Source organism: Euprymna scolopes, chromosome 39 (genome assembly GCF_053919585.1).
Source record: "Euprymna scolopes isolate OS-2025 chromosome 39, ASM5391958v1, whole genome shotgun sequence".
In the NCBI taxonomy this organism is placed as follows: domain Eukaryota; kingdom Metazoa; phylum Mollusca; class Cephalopoda; order Sepiida; family Sepiolidae; genus Euprymna; species Euprymna scolopes.
In genome coordinates this window covers 80,600,386-80,620,663 of record NC_136520.1, presented here as the reverse complement: position 1 = coordinate 80,620,663, position 20,278 = coordinate 80,600,386, and the positions used below count along the sequence as shown (strand labels likewise).

General features: G+C 33.3%; 1 protein-coding gene across 4 annotated transcripts in view; it reads left to right on the top strand.

The window, feature by feature from the left end:
- The window catches only part of LOC145263888 (tRNA endonuclease ANKZF1-like), a 62,132-nt gene that overhangs the window by 28,464 nt on the left and 13,390 nt on the right, over positions 1-20,278 (top strand). For all 4 annotated transcript variants that reach the window (XM_080120966.1, XM_080120967.1, XM_080120968.1 and 1 more), the window contains exons 6-12: positions 2,387-2,502; positions 5,240-5,387; positions 8,337-8,559; positions 9,490-9,696; positions 14,671-14,895; positions 16,753-17,545; positions 18,212-18,320. In XM_080120966.1, the coding sequence (XP_079977092.1) occupies positions 2,387-2,502; positions 5,240-5,387; positions 8,337-8,559; positions 9,490-9,696; positions 14,671-14,895; positions 16,753-17,545; positions 18,212-18,320 (1,821 nt within the window). The remainder of the gene's footprint in view (positions 1-2,386; positions 2,503-5,239; positions 5,388-8,336; positions 8,560-9,489; positions 9,697-14,670; positions 14,896-16,752; positions 17,546-18,211; positions 18,321-20,278) is intronic.

Sequence of the window (20,278 nt, the reverse complement as noted above, 5' to 3'; positions counted from 1 at the left end):
ATCATAAATCTTTTCAATATCAGCTTGATCTGGATTTTCAATTTTCCCAACTTTATTTCCTTTCATCTGAGACTGAATTGTTCAGTTTTGGCGTGGAGTACATTAAAAAAAAATAAAAATTATGAAATGCATTGTGTGAAGGCTGCTTCGAAACTATTGTTGAGATGAATGCAGTACATTAAAAAAAAATAAAAATTATGAAATGTATTGTGTGAAGGCTGCTTTGAAACTATTGTTCAGATGAATGCAGTACATTAAAAAAAAATAAAAATTATGAAATGTATTGTGTGAAGGCTGCTTTGAAACTATTGTTCAGATGAATGCAGTACATTAATAAAAAATAAAAATTATGAAATGCATTGTGTGAAGGCTGCTTTGAAACTATTGTTCAGATGAATGCAGTACATTAAAAAAAAATAAAAATTATGAAATGTATTGTGTGAAGGCTGCTTTGAAACTATTGTTCAGATGAATGCAGTACATTAAAAAAAAATAAAAATTATGAAATGCATTGTGTGAAGGCTGCTTCGAAACTATTGTTGAGATGAATGCAGTACATTAAAAAAAAATAAAAATTATGAAATGTATTGTGTGAAGGCTGCTTTGAAACTATTGTTCAGATGAATGCAGTACATTAAAAAAAAATAAAAATTATGAAATGCATTGTGTGAAGGCTGCTTCGAAACTATTGTTGAGATGAATGCAGTACATTAAAAAAAAATAAAAATTATGAAATGTATTGTGTGAAGGCTGCTTTGAAACTATTGTTCAGATGAATGCAGTACATTAAAAAAAAATAAAAATTATGAAATGCATTGTGTGAAGGCTGCTTTGAAACTATTGTTCAGATGAATGCAGTACATTAATAAAAAATAAAAATTATGAAATGCATTGTGTGAAGGCTGCTTTGAAACTATTGTTCAGATGAATGCAGTACAATAATAATAAAAAAAAAAATTTTCATTTTCAGCTGTCTGGGGCCAAATTTCCATATTCAGGCATTTCGGTCCTAAAACACTAAGATTGTGATATTTCAGTTTTTTGTAAAAATTGAGAGATCAGTAAGGGCTGGTCTTGATTTGAAAGACATGTTTAATTTCAGAAGAGTTTCTGATGGGTAGCTATTTTGTACAAGTTCTGGAGATGAAGAATTTTCAGTGGGTAACTGTTCTATACAAGTCCTGGACTTTATAATTTTGTAGGCAAAGAGCAAAAGATTTTTCTTGTGTTGTCACGAAAAAATTATGTGTTGAAATACTAAAAGATTCAATGTTTTTATTGAACAATTCTGGTTTCTGATTCGTTGCTAGCTGAACGTGGCTCTATTTGATTCATCAATTCTTATCACCAGTGTCTATAAGTAGAATCTTCCAACTTTCGGTGATCATACTCTCCTCACTATATCAAAAATATTGCAACAGCTTATTTGAAAGCTATGGTTATGCCAAAAGCACTGGAATTTAAAAAATAACTTTCTTCATTTTTAGGACGTCTGGGGTCGAATTTCCATATTTTGGCATTATGGTCGCAAAAGACTAAAATTGGAATATTTCAGGGTTGGGTAAAGATTGAGAGGTGGACATATGTTCATAAGAAACAAGTGATTGATTTGATTAGTTTGGAAATTTCATTATTGATGACACTGATTTTTTTTTTTTTTTTTTCCTTTGTAGAAAAAATGATGATGGAGTCATTATTTTTCAGAAAGCAGCTGTTCAAAATATTTAGTTTAATTAAAGGAAGAGGAAAGAGACCAAGTGATGTGGATTAGCTACACTAATGAAATTACTTGTGCTGAGGTTTCAAAGGTGTTATTAGAGAGATAATTTACTCATTAGGATAGACCAATATGTAATTAATTACTTCACTTGATTTTATTAGTCTTAATGATGGCTACACACTGGCAGTCTTGAGGCAACATTCCCTTAAATTTCTGTTGGGCACATCTTGTCTGTACTGCTCCCAACAATCGACTTACTAGAAACACATGACACCATCTGTCATATTGTTCGATGCCTGCATTTCTAGCATTTTTTGTCTAGAGTTAATCTTTAACCCTCTGTTTCAATCATGCCACCTGCAGTTGGTATATTTCCATTTGCTGCCAGGTTATCATGACATGTATTAATGTAACCCTTGCCAAAATTCATACTAATTAATATAATCACTACTTACTGGCATAGGGTTCCAATATATAACAACAAATATATCTTTTGAGAAGTTTTTTATCCCAGCATCAAGTTGTGGTCTCCATGAGACCCAGATAAAGACGTACCATGGGTGCTTTCTTTTGAAGAAAAACATGTCCTCCAAGTTAGGAGTATCACATCTGTTATATCTTGCTGTTATCAATAATTTCACTTTACTCTTTGACTTATCATTGTAGAATCCTCCCACTTCTCTCAAATCGGTTTTCACCACATTGAATAATATTCCTGGTTCTATGTATTGGGCAGTCCTTTTGTCTGGTGGTGGTCACTTTGCTGCTACAATCTTTGAAAAGTAAGTACCACATTTTTTGCCTTTTCTCTAGGGATAAATCAAAAAAGATCTTGCATCCTCTATATAAAAAAAACAAAAAAACAAACAAAAAAAAAACAATCTCAGAAATAAAGTTGCAACAACCAATCAAAGATTCAAAAAACACGGTCATGTTTTCATGGGTCAGCCACACTAAAGTTTGAAATGACATTTTCATTGGTCTGTTATTCATTTATTCAAGTTGTGTTCTGCCTGGTACAGACATTGATAGCTCTGGCTCTCCATCTATCTCTCTTGATGCATTCATGAATTCATTGTTGTTCATCATTTTTGATGTTGCCCAGGTGTTCAGACTGTCAACATGTTTCTTGCTGTTGTCCTCTACTTCTTCTACCTTTCCCATCAAACTAATCTGTTCTATTCCGCTTTTTCTGTAGACATGGCCCATGAACCTCATTTGTCTTTTTCATACTGTTCTTATTAAAGACCTTTCTGTGTTTACCATATCTAATAACTCTTGGTTTGTTTTCTTCTCTGTCCAGGGTATCTTCAAAATTCTCCTCGGGAACAAAGTTTCAGTTGCCTCTAGTCTCTTCTTTGTGCTGTTGGTGATTGTCCAGCACTCACAACCGTATAAAAGAACAGACCATACATATGCTAGAAGTATGATGAATTTGGTATCTATTTTAATGTTTTTGTTGGTCATGATTGATGACAATCTCTTGAAGGTAACTTTGGCTGCGGCTATGCAACTTTGTATTTCAGTAGTGCACCTTCCATCAGATGTGATCCAGTAGCCAAGATATTTGAGTTTAATAAGTTGTTTAACTGTTACATTGTGACCTTGTAGCTTGCATGTTGGAGCTTGGGTGTTCTTGGATACTTTCATGCTTACCATTTTTGAGATGTTTAAAGCAAGTCCTTTACTTTTACTTGTTTTCACCACAGTATTCAGCATGTGTTGGAGGGTTTCTTCAGATTGTGCTATTAACAGTGTCGTCTGCATACCTAAGATGGTTAATGTTATGTTCATCTCAAACTTATTCCTTTGATGTCTTCAATTTCCCTCAGTATGTTTTCACTATGGAGGTTGAATAAATCTGGTGATAAAACACACCCTTGGCGGTCTCCTCTCCTTATTAATGTTTCCTCACTGCTCGTGTGACAAACCACCGACCCCATAGTTGTGTGCCATAGATTACTACCTCCATCTGTTCATGGCCCTGTCGGTGGGGCATTAGAATACGCCGACTACCCCCCTGCAGAGGGTAAAAGTCCCTCAATGGGGGTCCTGGATATGACCTTAAACTATATCCAGTGGTGAGGCCCCAGCTTGTGGGCTTTGGGGAGTGTGGAGCCACCCTTTAATTACCATTGCTCCCTGGTCCACTCTGACCCGGAGTGGTAGTACCTGTTAGGGTCCCAACTATGGGTTAAATAGAAACCGACGTGAAAACAATTCTATTAAAAACATTTTTTCTTCAAAATCTTTGGATTCGGCATTAAATAACTCGAAAAGGGTTGATATGCCGTAAAACAAAAACAACCAACCAATCCATCTGTTCATTGTTCTCGTTGGCCATGTCATCATCTTTTGGTTCACGCTGGTGGCTGCCGACGGAATGCACATGGGTCACAAAGTGGAAGTAAAATAAGTCGTCGAACAAGACAGGAAAAACAACGCCATGTTTCACATATATTTGACGGTTGGACTTGGGAGTGTGTGTGTCTTCTCCCTGTTCTATCGGTGTTATGTTTGTCTGTCAGTTGCAATTTGGCTCTATCTCTGTTTCGCAGTCAGCTCTAAAACTGTCCGTAGGTGTTGCTATCAACTCCCATCTGCCGCAAACGGCATCTAGTTGTCAACTAACTGTCTTCTCTGCATTGGTATCTGAAGTCACCCCCCCCCCCGGTCACATGGAAGTTGCCTTTCCCTTGTAATCTGTTTTGTAGGCTTCTATTGTCATTGTCAAATCTAAAAGGCTCAATCTAAAAATACCTACGGATACATTGTTTGCTACTTCCTATTTCATTGTACATTTGTATGACATTTCTTATCTATTGTTCCCCTCTCAGCACTTAGTGACTCATGGGTCACCTTCATAGTATCACACTCGCCATCTATTCTAACTACCGCCTTTTGTCTCCAATAGAAGTTGTTCAGAATTCTTAGGTCTTTCTCATCAATGTCTAGTTTATTTAGCATTTTGAATAGGTCTTCATGCCTTACCTTATCGAAGGCTTTAGAGAAATCGATAAAACACAGGTAGAGGCCTTGTTGCATCTCTATACATCTTTCTATCAGCATTGTCATTGTGAATATTATACTAACGCTTAAAATAGCATTTTCATTGGTTTGTTATGCTTATGTTTGAAATAGCATTTTTAAGTCTGTTATGCTTACATTTGAAATAGCATTTTTATTAGTCTGTTATGCTTATGTTTGAAATAGCATTTTTAAGTCTGTTATGCTTACATTTGAAATAGCATTTTTATGTCTGATGCTTACATTTGAAATGCCATTTTCATAGGTCTGTTATACAAACATTTGAAATGGCATTTTTATGTCTGTTTTGCTTACATTGGAAATAGCATTTTCATTGGTCTGTTATGCTTACATTTGAAATAGCATTACTATTGATTTATCACACTTCAGTTTCAAATAGCATTTTCATGCGAAACATACAGATTAGATGGTCACTTTTTACATTATTTTGTTTAACTTTTAATAAAATCATTTTGCACTTCTTTATTTCAGTGGAAAGGTTGTGGCCCACAAAACCTTTCACCGCTACACTGTTCGTGCTAAGCAGGGCAAATCACAAGGGTCAAGGGATAGCAGAGGCAATGCACCACGGTCAGCTGGAGCCACTCTCCGCCGACACAATGAGTCAGCTCTTATTCAGGTAAGTGTGTGTATGTGTGTGTATATATATATATATATATATATATATATATATATATATATATATAATAATGGCAAGCAATCTACGAAAGATTAATGCAAGCAACAGTAAATGTAGTCACTAGTTTCGTCTTCTCTGCGCCAGCCTCTCGAACCAAAGGTTCTCAAGTCCTTCACCACCCTTACTCAAGGCACGCCTCCATGCTGGTCTATCTTCAGCTAGCTCCTCCCACACATTCATATCGATGCCAAGAGCGATCAGATCCCGTTTGGCCACGTCTTTAAAGTGCAGCACTGAGCAACCGCTGATTTTTGGTCAATTTGCCAGTTTGCTGTTGAGGATATCCTTAGGGAGACGGGCATTCTGCGCAGGTGTCCAAGCCAGCATGCTCATCGTATCTTGAGTGTCTGGAACAAGGAGCGGCTGCCGGCACGTGTTAGCACCTCTTTGTTGTTGATTCTATCCCACTAATTGATGCCCATGATACGTCGCAAGCATCAGAGATGGTAGACGTTCAGTCTTTTCTTGTGACGAGCATACGTGGTCCAAGTCTCTGCTCCATACAGTAGGGTACTCAGAACGCAGCATTCGTAGATGCGGAATTTTGTGCGAGAAGTGAGGTATTTATTAAACCATGCTTTTTCACGTAGTCGGTTGAAAGTAGATGCTGCTCTACCTATGCGCGTTTGTAGCTCCTGTTCAATGGATACTCCCTTGTTGATGTTGGATCCAAGATACGCAAAGTTCTCGACAGTCTCTATCTTGCATATCAAGAATATATATATATAATTACTATTATTCACTCCAAGCAGGGGTATCATAATTGGAAAGTTGTTATGCAAGGTGTTTGTTCACATTATATATAAATTTTTGCATGGTGATACAGTTTTGGAAAAAGGGATCAGGGAAAGAATTCTAAAAGCTAACAGTTTAAGGAAAGAAGCTATTAGAGTAAAACACCTATCATCTGGCAACTTCTAAAGTGAAGACATGAAATTTTGTTGGGGAGTCACTAGTGCAGCAAGTTTGTTGGAGTACATTTCATTAAAACAAGCCCAGGGATGCAACATTGTAGCGACGGGGAAAAAAGTTTGTAGACAGTATTAAATCTATTAAAGCCTTTTTTAAACAATATTCCATGAATAAGCAAATGGTGGCTTTGTAGAGATATATGATACTGGCAGGTGTGAGAAGTTTTCTAGCATGGTAGAGGGAACTCGCCTTTCTTGTAGCAACCTTGGCAATATCTTCTATGCATTTATTCCAGTTCATCTTACCAGTGTGAATGTTAGGCTGTATAGTTTGATTGAAACTTTTTTTGTAAATAGAATCTTTTTTAAATATACTATATTGTTTTGTTCCTAATTCAATCCAAAGTAAAAAACAAAAATGGTGTTAAGGCAAAATGTGTTCTTTTGGTTATTGTATTTTCTTCAGAGTATAAGTAAAAGAAGACTGGAAGGTGTTTAATCATTTTTTTAAGGCATGTAGCTGTTTGATGTAAAAAGCTAAAACAAAAAAAAAGTATCACTTCAAGGTTTCAAACTAGCCAACAAGTGTTGTATGGATAGATTGGGTTAATGAATGTTAGGTAGACCGGGGGATAACACTGTAATGATCAGTAATGGTGGAATTTGGATAGGATTTAATTATATAAGAGGACGGCTCTGTGATACAATAGATGATTCCCTACCCCCAAGTGCTAGGGAGTAGGAGATAAAAGAAAAAAGATGCATAACAAAAGAAAAAGAAGTAGTTTATTGGGTGACAAAAGAAATATGAAGTTTGAGTAGACAATAGGTAGGAATTTCTTCCTTAACACAAAAGAGAGCTAAGGGTAAGGTTTGAATTAGGGTGTGACAAATGATGGCAACAAAAGAATCGAACAATGGACCTGAGATATATTTAGATTTGATTTGCTAGGTACTTTAGGACTGATAATTAGTTTTATGAAGGTGGTAGAGCAGTTTGTTAGTGATAGTCAATGTGTTTTTACAACACTGTCCAGTTGGCGACTATTGGAAACGTTTTTTGGCAACGGTCAGAATTGAGTTGTGAGTTAGTTGACGATACTTGGACGCTTAATGAGTTGTGAGCAGGACACAAAAAAACAGATTATAGATTGGGCCAGGTCAGAAAAGCTTTGGGAGATAGAAATAAACTGACAGCAACAGACAACCCCAGCCTCGACAGGACATAGAAGTAGGCCTTAGCGTGTACATAACCAGAGTTCGACCAACATATATGTGAAGCATTATAATTTGTATTTTCCTTTTGTTTCCTGTGTTTTATTTTGTCTTTATACTTGTGAACCCCTGCGTTCCCCTTTCTGGCCGGCAGTATGAGGAACTATGATAATATGGCCATAAGCAGAAGATGGAGAAATTCATGCCATAGAACATTGGGGTCAGTGGCGACTTGTCAAGTGGGACAGATACTTAATTTCATAGCTTAACAAGAACTTATATACAGTAAACTTGAAAATTACCATGCTATAGTTAACTGGCAAGCAGCCCCACAGTATTTTGTTCCACAGAAGCAAAGAAACTTTGTTCATAGAATTTTTGTTTAGTTTTAGGCATTGATAGTGAGGAAAATTGCTGACAGTTGTTGTAGCTAGACGAGTGTGTTTTGTGAATATTTTATGGAGTGGGGACCATAAATTGAAGCTCAGTCGAGCATCTTCCATAAAAATAACAATATAGCAGAGATAGACTCGAAGCATTTCTTCTGTGAGGTGAAAAGGTTATCACTCCCTAGATTTCAAAGCGGGTTTTGTACCCTGTTTTACAAGGTTGTTGAAAATAAACCTGAGATCCACTTTCTACTTTCCACAACAAAATGTGTTCATTGTTAGACAAACTCATCTATCTCTGATTCCATTTGAAAGGCAGCGTGGAAACCAACAAATATATTTTCTAATTTATTTTATTTCATTTATTTTTACAGGATGTTCAAGAATTACTGATGAGCTGGACTGATCATCTGAAGAAATGTGACCTGATCTTCGTCAGGGCACCTAGCTACAATCAACAAATGCTTTTTAGTGGCAAATCTTCACCACTGAATCGCAACGACATGCGGATTCGTATTGTGCCTTTCCATACACGACGACCTACACACAATGAAACAAGACGTGTTCATGAGATGCTAGCTTCAGTGGAATGTTATGGTGAGATGTTCTTTTTTGTTATATTCACAACATTAGAATCGATTAAATATTTCAAAATATTTGGAGCATTTTTAATAACTTGATTGCAGTACTTGTAAAACAAGAATGCAGCATTATTGCAGTTGCAATTGTTGTAATTGGAGCTTGAACTTGGTAGAGCGTGAGATCTAATGGATTAAATGCTTTGTTTTGAATCTTGTTTAAGAGGGAGAAACTAGTGGCGAGTGAAGCAGTCCGGATGTTGTAATGATACTCAATACATGGATGAATGGTGGCTTTCTAGAGATATAGAATATTGCCAGGCATATGAAAGGTTCATGTACTTTAAAAAATGAAAAGTATTAGCTGATTCATGACAATTAAAATTTGTCTTGGATATCATATGAAACTCAGGGATATGCATTCTCCACATTTTAGCAAAATTCCGCTTTTTTATAATCAAGAAAAAAATGTTTGTTTTTTTTTTTTGTTTTTTTTGTAATCTAGAAAAGTAGAATTCCACATTTTTTTTTTTTAATCTAGAAAAAATGGGATTTTATTTGCATGTTTGAACAAAAGTAGAACATATATCTGACGAAGGAAATTTCCGAAATATTATACAATGCAAAATTTCATTTGACCATGCCAGCGCAAGTAAGAACACAATGCAAGTATAAAATTTAAGAAAGATAAAAACATATACTGTATGTATTGATAAAGATGGATCTGTATAGCTTATTCCGCTGTTATGCCTTCACTTTGTGTCTATCCATTACACATCTGCATCGCCTTTTATGGATTTCCTTTATACACACACACACAAACACACACACACACATATATATATATAATCTTCAAGTACATTGTCACCCTGGTCTCAGTCTCATGACCAATATCCATAGCTTGCACATCAAGATGGTAAAAATAACTGATTTTTATTATTTGTTTTAGGTAACGAGTGCGAAATGCGTGAGTTTGTTCCTCGATCTCCACCTCGACATTTTAGTGTGGACAGCGGTCAGTTGGAGATTGTCACTGATTTTTCTCAGTTGAAACGAAACCTTGGGAAATCTTTGACCGATAAGAAGAAGAAAAACCAGAAAGGGAAACCTCCCAGTGGTTCTGGAGAGGCACCAAAGGATGAAAAAAATGCCAAAGGTACAGTATTTTCTCACACACACACACACTACCTACAATTATATATTGTTTTAACAAAAAACAAGACTTAAAAGAATGGGTTGATAGCAACAAATAGTGTATTTCATCGTTAGTTACAATTGTTTCAAGACTATTTGGACAAATCCAAACATTATGTCGTTTGAAAATTTTCACAAGAACAGCCTTTCTTCAGACTTATTGAATAAAAACACTTTAACAATAAAACATTATGGAAACCATTTATCTTATAAGGAAAAGAAAACCAGTGAAAATATTTTACCTATAACGCATCCTTGCAAATTATTTTTTTAAAGATTTATATATTTACCTAATTTGTATCTCCATTAAAAAAAAATAAAAATAAATAAAAAAAATTTAAAAAATCATACAATGTTACCACTAATTACCTATGTCCATTTAATGTTTTATTAACATTATTCATTGATTTCTTAAATTAAATTTCTTTATTTCTTTATTTAATTTAAATTATTTTTTATCAGGACTCATCAACTAAGTTAAATTGTTACGATTCTATGTTAGTTTCGTATCTGAAATTTGCTTTGTTTGTTTACAAAAATATCGGCTAACCTATTTATGTGATTTAAGAAAAGTTTTTGTTTAAAACTTATTCAATAAGGAAAGAAAGTTTACTGTTACCTTATACTTAGTTGATTCTCATTCTTCATTTAAAATTAAGGGTCTCAATCTATTTTTTATTTTATTTTGTTCTTTTCTATTAAAATTTACAATTATCGGATATTTTAGATATAGAAAGGGAGATAACTCTGTAAGTTCGAAATTTTAAAGGTTTAGTTGAAATTATAATTTACAAATTTTACTGATCTAAAAACAGAATCAATTAATCCCCATTCTTTAATTACTATTTTTTTTTTTTTTTGTTGAATTCATATTGCTAATTTTTGTTAAGCTATTTTATTGATCTAGAAACGGTATCAACTATTTCACCATCAATATGACTAAAATTGTATTCCCAGTTTTGAAGCAATATTGCTAATCTTTGTTAATCCTTATTATAGATCTAAATTTCTTATCTAATAATCCATTGTTTTTATTTCTAAAAATGTGTTTCTAGTGTAGAATGTTAGATTCCAGATTTACTTGTTAGATTTGAATCATTCATCACGTCTAATTTACAACATTCTTAGCTATTTAACTCTATATTAACTTTGGCCTTGCACTCAAGAACCTTTATTTTTTCCAGAATGTTCTTTCTCTCAGCTACATTTAAGACGTGATCGCAAAAATCTATTCCTGTGAAGACATCCCTGTATAACATCCAGCCTTTTATTTAATATTTCTTCTTTAGAATTCACTATGTAGAAGGCTTCCAATAAACACAGATTGCACCTTTTGATTTCCCAGGTTTATACTTACTACCCTTATCTACTATTGACCATTTCAATTCAAAATCTTTTTTTGTTTCTATGAAGTTCCCTGACCCAATCACCTAATGCAGTTGTGTTCCTCTTTTTATTTCTAATATTGATTCTTGTACCATCCCCCCCCCCTTCTATCATTAACACCTTCTCTATTAGTTTCCATCTCTGGTTCATTTTTGAAATGACATAATGTTTGGATTTGTCCGAATAGTCTTGAAACAATTGTAACTAACGATGAAATACAGTATTTGTTGCTATCAACCCATTCTTTTAAGTCTTTGTTTTTGTTAAAACAATATATGAATGTTCAATTATGAAATATGATAATTTTGTAGCTTACACTTTAAGCCATCTCTTTTTGGCTTAAAATTTATTGGTATATGAGCAATTACTGTATTATATAAACCCAGTAAAATTTGGAATACTACAAATAAGACTATATATATATATATATATATATATATATATATATAATGTGTGTGTGTGTGTGTGTTGCCTGTATTAAAAATTAGAAAAGAGAACAAGAAATTGATAAAAATGTGGAACTTATGTATAAGATTTATATGTGCATATTACCTTTTTAAACCAGCTGCACGTGCATGGTCCCCCTCTGGTGCTGCATGTGAGATGGCGCCACAAAAATAGTGAAGAAATGATGAATGTAAGAAGTGTGAAGGGCCAACGTTGCCTTCACATTTTCACCAAGTTTCAGAAAAATCTAATGGATGGGGCAAAAGTTATAGGGTAAAAAGTGTCATTTTTTGCAATTTTGGGGTATTTCTAACCACTTTTGAGCGCCTGGGAATGCCAAATCCCAGTGAAAATAGACAAACGGTGCAGTTTCATGCCTTTAGACAGGTATATTTGAATTTAGCACCATGGAAAATCACTATATAGACATACATATCAAGTTTTTGAGTAGTATGAAAAAAGAGCTCCACCAAAGGCGTGTCTTTTTAGCTCTAAAAGTCCCAGAAGGATGCAAACCAAAATTTTGTCAGGGTCACCCATACTGAATTTATATTAAGGACAATGACCTCCATATTTTGGCCAAGTTTCAGGAAAATCTAATGGATGGATCAAACGCTATAGGGCAAAAAGTGTCATTTTTGCCCATTTTGAGGCATTTTTACCTCTTTTGAGCCCCTGGGGATGCCGAATCCCAGTGTAAGTGGATAATGGTGCAGTTTCAGGCCTTAACACATGTATATTTCAGTTGACCACCATGAAAAACCACTATATAGGCAGACATATCAAGTTTTTGTTGAGAAATATGAAAAGAGAGCCACAAAAAGGGGCATTTTTAGCACTGAAAGTCCCCGGGAACGCAAACCAAAATTTTGCCAAGGTCACCCATACTGGATTTATATTAAAAACAATAGGCTCCAACTTTTGGGCCAAGTTTCAGAAAAATCTAATGGTTGGATCAAAAGTTATGGGGCAAAACATGTCATTTTTGGCCATTTTGAGGTATTTTTGACCTCTTTTGAGCCTCTGGGGAGGCAACAGGAATTTTCGCCAAAAAAAATTTTTTACTGTGCAAATCTATTAAATGAAATAGAATTTGTGGCAAAATTTCAGGAAAAACTAATGGACAGTTATCTGGCAATTGTCCAGACTAACTAACACACGGACTGATGCCACTGGAAACATAGGTCCCTCTCCGATAAATCGGGAGACCAATATGTATATGGAGTTATATTTATTTATGCTATGTTTTTAAAAGATTTCAAAATAAATTTTAAAAATCTTAAAATAAAATTAAACTTTGAATAAATTCCTAAATTATAAAGTAAAAAAAAACAAAATTTTTTTTCTCCCGAAAATTTAACATGTATAGAAATAAAACAAAATACTATAGATGCATGGATGTATTCATATTCATGGACGGTCATGAAACAGTTGAAAACAAATAAAAATCCGATTAATTTTTACTTTAAGCTTTTATTTTTATTCTAAATTTTTTGATTTTTTTTTCTTGACTTTCTGAATTTTTGTATGACTTTAAAAATTTTTTATGACTTTTAAATTTTGGGTGTTTGTTAAGATATAATTAAAAAATCGATTTTTGAAATATGTTGTTTTAAGCACCTGTCACATCTCATCTTTGCTGATGATATAGTACTGATGGTACACTCCCCCCAGGAACTAAATGACATCCACTCTAAGAGCAAACCAGTTGACCTCAACATGCATCTTGGGAAAACCAAGGTAATTTTGAATCAGCATGCTGCCAACTCACAAATAATTGTTGATAGAAAGACTATTGAGGAAGTTGAAAGATACATCTACTTAGGAAAGAAAATTATGAAAGATAATCTCCTCCCTGAGATAAAGAAAAGGGTAGCATTGAGACGGGCAGCTTTTGTGAAAGTGGATATTATGAGAAGCTGAAAAGCAAGTATGGCAATCAAAAAGAAAATCTTCAGTGAATATATATATACTACCTATGATGATCTACAGGCCTGATGTCTCACCCAAAATGAATTCTTGGAAGTGGCGCAATGGAAGATGGAGAGGGTAATCACTCTATGAGACAGAAAGACAAATATCTGGATCCGCCAACAAACAGGAGTTATTGATATCAATACTGTCATCAGGACATTCAAACACAAATGGGCAGGGTATGTAGCCAGACAGAATGACAACAGATGGTCTATAACAGAATGGACACCTCATTAACATAAGAGGCCAAAGGGAAGACCAAAAATGAGGTGGAGGGATGACCTGATACAATACATGGATCCCACATGGCAGTGGATAGCTTGGGACAGAGATAGATGGCTAAAGTCCATGGAAAGGTTCCTCATTGAGTGATAAAACCTTTATTGATTGATTGATTGAAGCAAAAACAATATCATATACTTAATTGTCATGTCGAAAATAGTAACATATTCAAAAATTACAAAAATTCATTGAATAGAACTGCTATTGTGTTTTTAGTAAAACAAAAGTCTATCGCTATAGACAACAAATATTGCAGCTATGAACAAGTAATCTAAAATATTTTGGAGTTATATCCCCTGTGTGTAGACTCTCATTGTCTACTTTATAACATCTAAGAAAAATGTGATTTTTACCCAATTTTCCGTGAAAATTACTATTAACTATAAATAATTTTGTACTCGATTGTTCATAATTTTTGGACATATTACTATTTTCAGCATGATAATTAAGTATGCAATATTGTTTTTGCTTGAAATGGCATTTTTTTTTAATCGATCAGTCAACTGTATCTTAACAAACATCAAATTTTGTTTATGACTGAGTTTTTTATGATTTTAATTTTTTACTGAAGTTTCCATTTTTTCTCTGACTTGTAAAATATTTGAGTGATTTTGGATTTTTTTTATTTGGGATGATTATTTTATTTTTATTAGTGACTTTGCGATTTTGTATTTTTGTTTAGGCATGATTGTAAGTGATTTTTTCTTTTCAGTGATTTTTACACATTTTATTCAGGAATTTATATTTAAAAACTTTAATAAAGAAAATGTTTTTGTTTTATGTTTATGGCGTATACACATTTAAAAGTAGTAAACAATAATTTTTTAATTGTCATGTTTCTTTTCAGATGAAAGAGTGGACCTTGTGCAGAAAGAATCTGACCTTTCTTCTTCAGATGATGAGATGGATGGAGAGTTATGCTTTGTCGAAGAGGAGATCAGTATGCTTCATCTTCAGGAAGATGAGGTTGATTTTGGATGCCCAACAGCTGATGATGGAAACAGTAATAATTATGATAAGACAAATAAAAATATCAACAAATCCAACTATAAACCTGTGAAAAAAGGATCCAGTAAGTAAAAACACAGATTTGTTTCTGTAGTGTATTGTAGTGTAAGTAGTTCAAAAAGGAGAAAGACCTTGTCACGGTTTTATTCAACTGACTTGTTCATAATTAATTTAACTAAGGCAAAAGGCCAAAAGAATATATACAAGAATAAAAAGGGCTTAATTTCATTAAAGAAAATGGCATGAGCAAGAATTATAACATAACATTTTAATTATTTTTTTTTTTTTTAATAAAACTATAACGTTCTCCCCCACATTCATAAATCTAGCTGTTCGACCAGTTTGCGAATTCTGTTAGACTAGCGGGGAAGTAGCTCATCACTGAAAGTGCCAGAATCTCAGATCTTTGAGGAGAATGAATCTCGGGTTTCTGATTCACCACATCTGTAGAATTTACATCGGATAGAACATTGTCAGCAGAATCTTGAGGACAACCTGAGCATGGAAAACATGCTAAATGTCTCAACCAATAAAAATTGTTTAAAACCTAAAAAATAAAATCTCTGTGAAAATAGTAAACCAACGCAAAGTTAGAAATTTTTATAAGACATGGTCAACATAATCAGTTTTATCCAGAATTCTCAAGTTGACCGCAGTATTGAAAGACTCCAGAATGTCTGCTCAACACTTCCATCTAGTCTTTGGTCAGAGGAGGTGAAAAGAACTTAATGACTTCCAAGCTTTATTTCATCTCACACACACCTTCCTGCATATTAGCAACAGTCAGGCAAATAAATGAATTGCTACTCACAACTATATGTGCACTAACAAGAACAAGATAAACTAACATACATACAAAATATCATGCTTACTCAGATACGTATATTACACACAAATAATCACACTATGAACATTTTGACCTACACAGTTGTAAGTGTTGTAATGACTAACTTAACTTTCTTCGCCAAACATGTTTGCTTAAATGAAGATTTACTGAAAATAACTTTTGTATGATCTCTTTTATTTTATATTTTATTGGTATGATCTTATAGATTTATGACTTACATCAAGTTTAAAAAACATGAATTCAAATATAAGTGATAAAATAAAACAAATGAATTGGTAAACATTATCCAATAAACATTGAAAATGATTTTAATGTTTCAAAACAATTTATTTTGCTTTAACTATGCATTGGTGTTAAAAATAATTTCAGTGATAACTAATGAATTTAACAAGGTTATTAAGAGTGCTCAATAAAAGAACAGTAAGATAAATTTTTATCAATATAAACAAATTTACATGGTTACAACACTGGACATGCTTATGTTTCAGACAAATGGTCAGTTAAAACCAGAAGTCTTGTCAAGTGACTTAATAAATGGTTGCTTTCTACAGAAAACAATTATCAAACCTTTGAGAACTGGACCTAAGATTCATTAAGTTACCTGACAAAGACTTCTGTTTTTAACTGACCATTTGTCTGAAACATTAGTATGTTCAGTGTTGCAACCATGTGAATTTGTTTATATTAATAAAAATTTACCTTGCTGTTCTTTTATAGAGCACTCTTGATAACCTTTTTAAATTAATTAGTTATCACTCTTGAATACCTTTAACCTGGTATGTATGTGTATGTATGTATGTGTGATATATATATATATATATATATATATATATATATATAAATTGATGTTTTCCATATTGTATTAAATTCTATACTAGACCTGCTTAGTAGGTAATCGTCGCCCAGCATATGCACTGCTTCTTTGAGTCGTTTTACTCTCCCTGTTCCTTTCTATCTATAATTTTTACTTCATCCCATAAGGGTAAATGGGCCCAAGATGAAAACAATAATCCGAATAATACAAATTATCTTTATCTAAAAAATTCAGGAACTTTTATTTTTTTGTTTTTTCAGAGGAAAAGGATTGTTTAAAAAACTTGATATATCATGCTTGCAAGTCTGGTAATGTCTCGCAGATGAAAGACCTCCTCTGTTGGCTTGCTAAAAATACTTCGAAACCAGAAGCCACTCAGGAACAGTCTTGTAAAAATGATATTGATTCTGTTTGTCAGAAAGAAGATCAGTTGTCTTTGATCACCGCCGACATCCACACAAACTGTGATGATGCTTCTGCGGCAATGACTGCAAAATTGGCTTCTTCTAGCAGACAGACCAAAGATTTTTCGCAATCCGAAAGTTCTGAAATCTCTGCTGATGCTTCTGTGAAGACAGCATCTTCTAACAGGCAAGCCGAGACCCAGTTTGAATCAAAAAATAGCACAAACACTGTTGATGCTGCGCCGACAACTGTAAAGACTGAAATTCTGTTGTGTTTAGAAAATGCTACAAATTTTGTCAATGCTTCTGAGACTACTGCAAAGACAGTTTCTTGTAGCGGGCTGGGGGAAACTGTACTAAGTTCAGAAAATGTCACAAACTCTGCCGAAACAATTTTGGAACCTTGTGTTGATCAAGCAAACTCGTGTAACAATCCTATAAATACTGAATGTGATAAAAACCTCCAAGAACAATTTCTTGATTTGGATTTCACTTCTGATCTGAAAATGGCTGCAGATATCAAATTTCCAGAAATCCTAAATGAACGTTGGGGCTCTGATAAAAGGACTTTATTACATATCGTGGCACAGGCTGGACATCTGGAAATAATCTATTTACTGCTAGAAGCTGGCGCTGATCCAGCACTGTGGTAAGTGTATCCTTTTTTCTTTTCTTTTCTTAATATTTTTTGGTTTGATTTTAATTTTACAGTAAATGGTCTTTCAGCTTCACATTTTTTTTTTTAAATAAGAACTTTTTGTTTCGCAAGAAAAAAAAATTCTGATCCATTGGGTGACCCATTGGGCTCAGATTGTTTGAATTAAAGAAGTATGTTTTAAAAGGTCGTTAAATATCTGACAATATTGTTCTCATCACAGGCATTGTGGCAAGACGTAGTTTGCGGACTCTGTGGGGAACATGAGTGTCCCATTTGTTCTGAAAAGTTGCTCAGTTAATGGCTCTCCCCCTCACATTGTGAATTTCATAACCATGAAACTGTGATATAAGTGATATTGATGCTATTGGTTTAGAACTTGGTGGAGATGGTGAATTAGCACCTTTGCACGTCACTTCTCAGCTTTGTCAGAAAGTGTTGTCTTTAGTTCATAGACTTTAAAAAATAGATGAGTTTGTTAGTTAAAGGAATAACAGGACATGATTTTGATATTTTTCAATTTTATTTTCATCCTTTCAATATTTCTTATATATGCATGCATGTATGGATGTAAAATCAGTCAGCATATGATATGAAATATGTGTGATATCATAAAGTTTTCCAAAAAATAGGCAAAACAATTGTTCATTTCTTTTTCAGCAACAACAAAGGCATTCCACCTTATATCATTGCTACTAAAGAAACAAGAAATGAATTTCGGAGATTTATGGGGAAATATCCAGATAAATATGGATATCGGAAAGCCCAGGTAATTCACGTAGATCTTTTTTATTTAAGTTTAAGATTCTAAGTGATATTGCTCAAGCTCTTTTACCTTATAAGAACAAAGTGAATACCCTGAATCACTATGATGCAAATGATAATTGTTGTTTATGTATTTAAAAATAAAAATATTATGAATCTTATGTTTTGGAAGAATAATTTGTATGATGTACTGATATATATAAAGAATAGATCAGGACACCATTAGTATGTGTAATATATATATATATATATATATATATATATATACTTGTTTATTGTTATATAAACATGCTCACATCCCGCTCAGATATCATCAGGCAGCGACTTGACTATTCAAAAGTTCAATGAATTCATTGAACTTTTGAATAGTCAAGTCGCTGCCTGATGATATCTGAGCGGGATGTGTGCATGTTTATATAACAATAAACAAGTATTATCAGCTCTTTTTATTGAGCACTATCTAACAACCTCGTTGAATTCATTAGTCCATTACTTTTGAATATAAAAAAACCTGAGTGTATATGTATATATATATATATATATATAAACACTTACCTTTTTGGGGTCTATCACTCTTGGTAATTGATATTGGCTGCTATTACTTAAGTGTAAAGCAAAGTTCTTTGTAAACAAATGGGGCATTGTGGGAGTGGTGGTCAATGTTTGTATAAAACATTGTTAGATATCATTGTTAATGGTGCCTGTCCCAGTGGTCTGAATAGAGCTATTGACTATCAACTCGATGGTTGTTGGTTCGATTCCAGGGTTGAGATGGGTACTGAAGTAGCTGCACTGAAGAACTGTGATACAGCGAAATAGTCTGTCTGTAGATGACATATATATTAAGAACTAGTTTCCTCTGTGGATAACAATCATTTATTAAATCACCTGAGGACTTCTGGTTTTAACCAACCATTTGTCCGAAATATTAACATGTCCAGTGTCACAGCCACATAAATTTCTTCATATATATATATATATATATATATATATATATATATATATATAATTTAAAGGAGATTAGAACAATAGTCTAAAGAGCTGGGTGTATTTTAATGTAACAGTGAAATTACTAGTTTAATTAAAATACAGGAAATAGAAAGTGCTTGTTGTAATTTAGATATATAATAAGCTCGATAGTTAAATGTCCTAGAGCTAATTCAATATTAAGTAATGTGATTAATAATTTAAAATTTAAAAATCAAATTTTAATTAAATTAAAAATCCGTTTCATAAGTACGATCGTTTCGGAAAACAATGCTTTTTATTGTGGTATACATCAAGTTATGTAGAATAATTATATATAGTTTTTTGGTAAGCAAGGTCTCCTCATCAGCAAATTTTGGAGGGTTTTTATTGAATTTAAAAGACACCATAAATAAACCTAGCATTAAAAGTAAGGCTGATGAATCTTTTAATTTTTCTTTTTTTGAAATCAGGAACTGTGGTTAAAATAGTCATTTAGATGTTTGCTATAGCTTTTTATCTTATATATATATATATAATAGGAAATTTTATCTTATATATATATATATATATATATATATATAATAGGAAATCTACTGTTTGAAAAGCACTCAATATTAAGAATTTAAGATTTAACAGTTGAAAAACCAGACGAGTGCAAAATTGATTTTTAATAAACATTTCTATTTATCAAAATAAAATTGAAATTTTTTTTTTTTTCAAATTTTCGAATAATAAAATATTCTTCTTCAGGAAATTCACAATTCACTTGCATGTATATCTCTGTTCGGGAAGATGACGACGTTAGATGATGTTAGGTTTTTGCAGCTCTTGCAGAGAGGTGTCAATGTCCTCCTACATACAGCGTCTTGTATTCTCAACTGGTCATCCATATGATACTGACCAGGCTCAGTGTTGCTTAGCTTTGATGATCTAACAAGAATCAGTGTCAACATGATACAGAGAGATATTCGTCAAAAATTTAGATGGATTTGA